At 41.3% G+C, this 2360-nt stretch overlaps 1 protein-coding gene across 2 annotated transcripts in view; it reads left to right on the top strand.

The window, feature by feature from the left end:
• The first annotated feature begins 215 nt into the window (after positions 1-215).
• LOC112079788 (PRELI domain-containing protein 1, mitochondrial-like) overlaps positions 216-2360 on the top strand; it is a 5115-nt gene continuing 2970 nt past the window's right edge. The window contains exons 1-2 of one of the 2 annotated variants that reach the window (XM_024145627.2): positions 216-355; positions 1740-1953. In XM_024145627.2, coding sequence (XP_024001395.1) covers positions 1754-1953 — 200 coding nt within the window. In that variant the 5' untranslated portion in view covers positions 216-355; positions 1740-1753. Of the gene's footprint in view, positions 356-1739; positions 2005-2360 lie in introns of those variants that run through there. The other variant, XM_070442429.1, reaches the window with a different exon arrangement.

The raw sequence follows: 2360 nt of genomic DNA, 5'->3' as shown, positions 1-2360 counted from the left end.
TAACAGTTTGGATRTGAATTATTACCTTGCATTATTTTAAAATGTAAACATCTCCAAGAACAGACAAATAACGAAAGATATTCATGTTAAAAAAAGTATACAGCATGATAATGTATCTTCATCGGCGTGGTTTTCACCAAGGAAGTCCAATAGAAGTAGAGAGTTGTAGTCCTATAATGAATATTCATGATTAAAGCGGTGCATTGYTGGATACTACACATGCCATTTTTGGACTAGGCAACTTCCGATTCAATGACGACTGCTGTTACGCTACTATCAAAATAGGGAACATGACGGAGGAAATCTAACTATTGGTGCACTGAAAATCCCCATAAATGCTGCGATAGTATATCAGGTATGTGAAGAGTAAATACTTGCCATAGTCTAGCACAGTTTGATGTTACCTTGATCTAATCTGTCTTTCGAGGAATAAGCTAGCTAGCTAAGCTACTCATGCTAACAAGTAACAAAACGATAGCTACATTTCACCATGTTAAACTGCTAAAATTATGTCAGCAAGCTAGACAAACTCGTATAGTAGGTAATTACTAGCTAGCTAATAACTTAACTTAGCTAGCCTTCATAATTGTGCATGAATTGAATGTTTTTGCCAGCTAACGTTAGGTTGCTTGATAGCACGATCGTGCCATGCCACTTCAGTCAAGGTGACATGTTCCACAAAGACCAGCACGCTCAATCCAGACAAGTACATTTTAAAGGGAAATGGAGCTGTGTGCTTGGCAATGTAGCTAGGTATTCATAGAACAAGATTMATTTCAAAMCYGGTATGCTTTGTCGATTGAAKGATGGTTGTCACTCGTTACCACAGCCACAAAGTCAAAATTGGCTATATCGTAAAAATGTATGAAAACGAAATKTATATTTTTGGTCTTTAATTTAAGGTTAGTCTTAACGTTAGCCGTGTGGTTAAGTTTAGGGTAAAGCTTAGATTTTAAGAAGATAATTTSTAGGAATAGGCGGGGTTAAGCAATAATTATGACTTTGTAGCTGTGGTAACTAGTGAAGACCTCTTGTGCCAATCGTCATCTAACGTCACAACTGTCACGTTGCAGGGGGCCACGTTATTTCCAATGCAACCTGAGCAATGTTCTTTCTCCCCTTGTACAATATGTGACTGAATCCGTGACAGGTCTAGTAAAGCGAATGGTGATACCCCACATGGTGTACTGCTSTAAGTCCATACAATACCTGTGTGTATTTGACCCAGCTGYCAGGAGATRGATAGTACGCTAGCTGCTTTTACACCRTACATCCTATTTTGTGGGACGGGCAGCAGGTAGCCTAACGGTTAAGCGCATTGGGTCAGTAACTGAAAGGTCACTGGTTTGAATCCACKWGCCGACTAGGTGGGAAAAAATCTGCCGATGTGCCCTTGAGCAAGGCACTTAGCCCTAATTTCTCATGTAAGTCGCACTGCATAAGAGTGTCTGCTAAATGACTAAAMTGATTGAAGCTGCACATAATAACCACTGAGGGCTGTAGCTAGCCAGTAGTAGCTACAAACCTAGAGCAGAGCAACATACAAACCTAGAGCAGCGCAACATACCTTTTTGGTTCTGTTTTGAACACATATCTGATGTCATAGCAACATACCTTTTTGGTTCTGTTTTGAACACATAGTATCTGATGTTATCAGACCTACATGTAGCTGAGATAAAGGTCTGTCCTATTATACCTGTTATCCTGAAATACCCCTCTCCACCTCTCTTCCTCGACAGGGTTCAGTGTGTGGATGGAGTCAGTGGCCTCTGAGAGCACCCAGCATAGTTATCACAGACAGGACAATCCGAAGAAGTCCGTGTTCAGACCAACAGCCTGCACATCGGCAGGCAGGGGGAGAATGGTCAAGTACTTCTCTAACGACGTAGACATCAGGACCACGTGGGACCATGTTGTCTCTGCCTTCTGGCAGAGGTATCCCAACCCATTCAGGTACAGGACCTCGCGCTGATCTGCTTTTATGGCGGATGCCTCAATGATTTGGTGAGATGTGCATCTAGTAGGAGAGACAAGGGATATGCCTATTTTCCATTGAGTAACAAACTCCAGACCCATGGAAAACCTGTCTGCTTTCTCCTACTATCAGCTGTTTAATGTGAATCTGCACAAACGGCACCAACCCTCATTCCATAGCCAAACTGTGCATCTGCACTGTTCAACCAAATGTGTTTTTGTAAAATGTTCAGTGGACATTGTTACAAATAGTCCTTATGCATGGAGTTGTACAGTTTGTTTAACTTTGCAATCATTGTTTTTTGTTTGATATACATTCTAAAGTGAAAAATCGGAGTCTCAGCATCATTATGTTACTGTGGAATTGCCCTGCTCTCAATCACAAT

This window comes from Salvelinus sp. IW2-2015, unplaced genomic scaffold (genome assembly GCF_002910315.2).
Source record: "Salvelinus sp. IW2-2015 unplaced genomic scaffold, ASM291031v2 Un_scaffold9544, whole genome shotgun sequence".
Taxonomy (NCBI): Eukaryota; Metazoa; Chordata; class Actinopteri; order Salmoniformes; family Salmonidae; genus Salvelinus; species Salvelinus sp. IW2-2015.
Note: the sequence above shows the minus strand (reverse complement) of the source record. Positions and strands in the feature narration are given on the sequence as shown.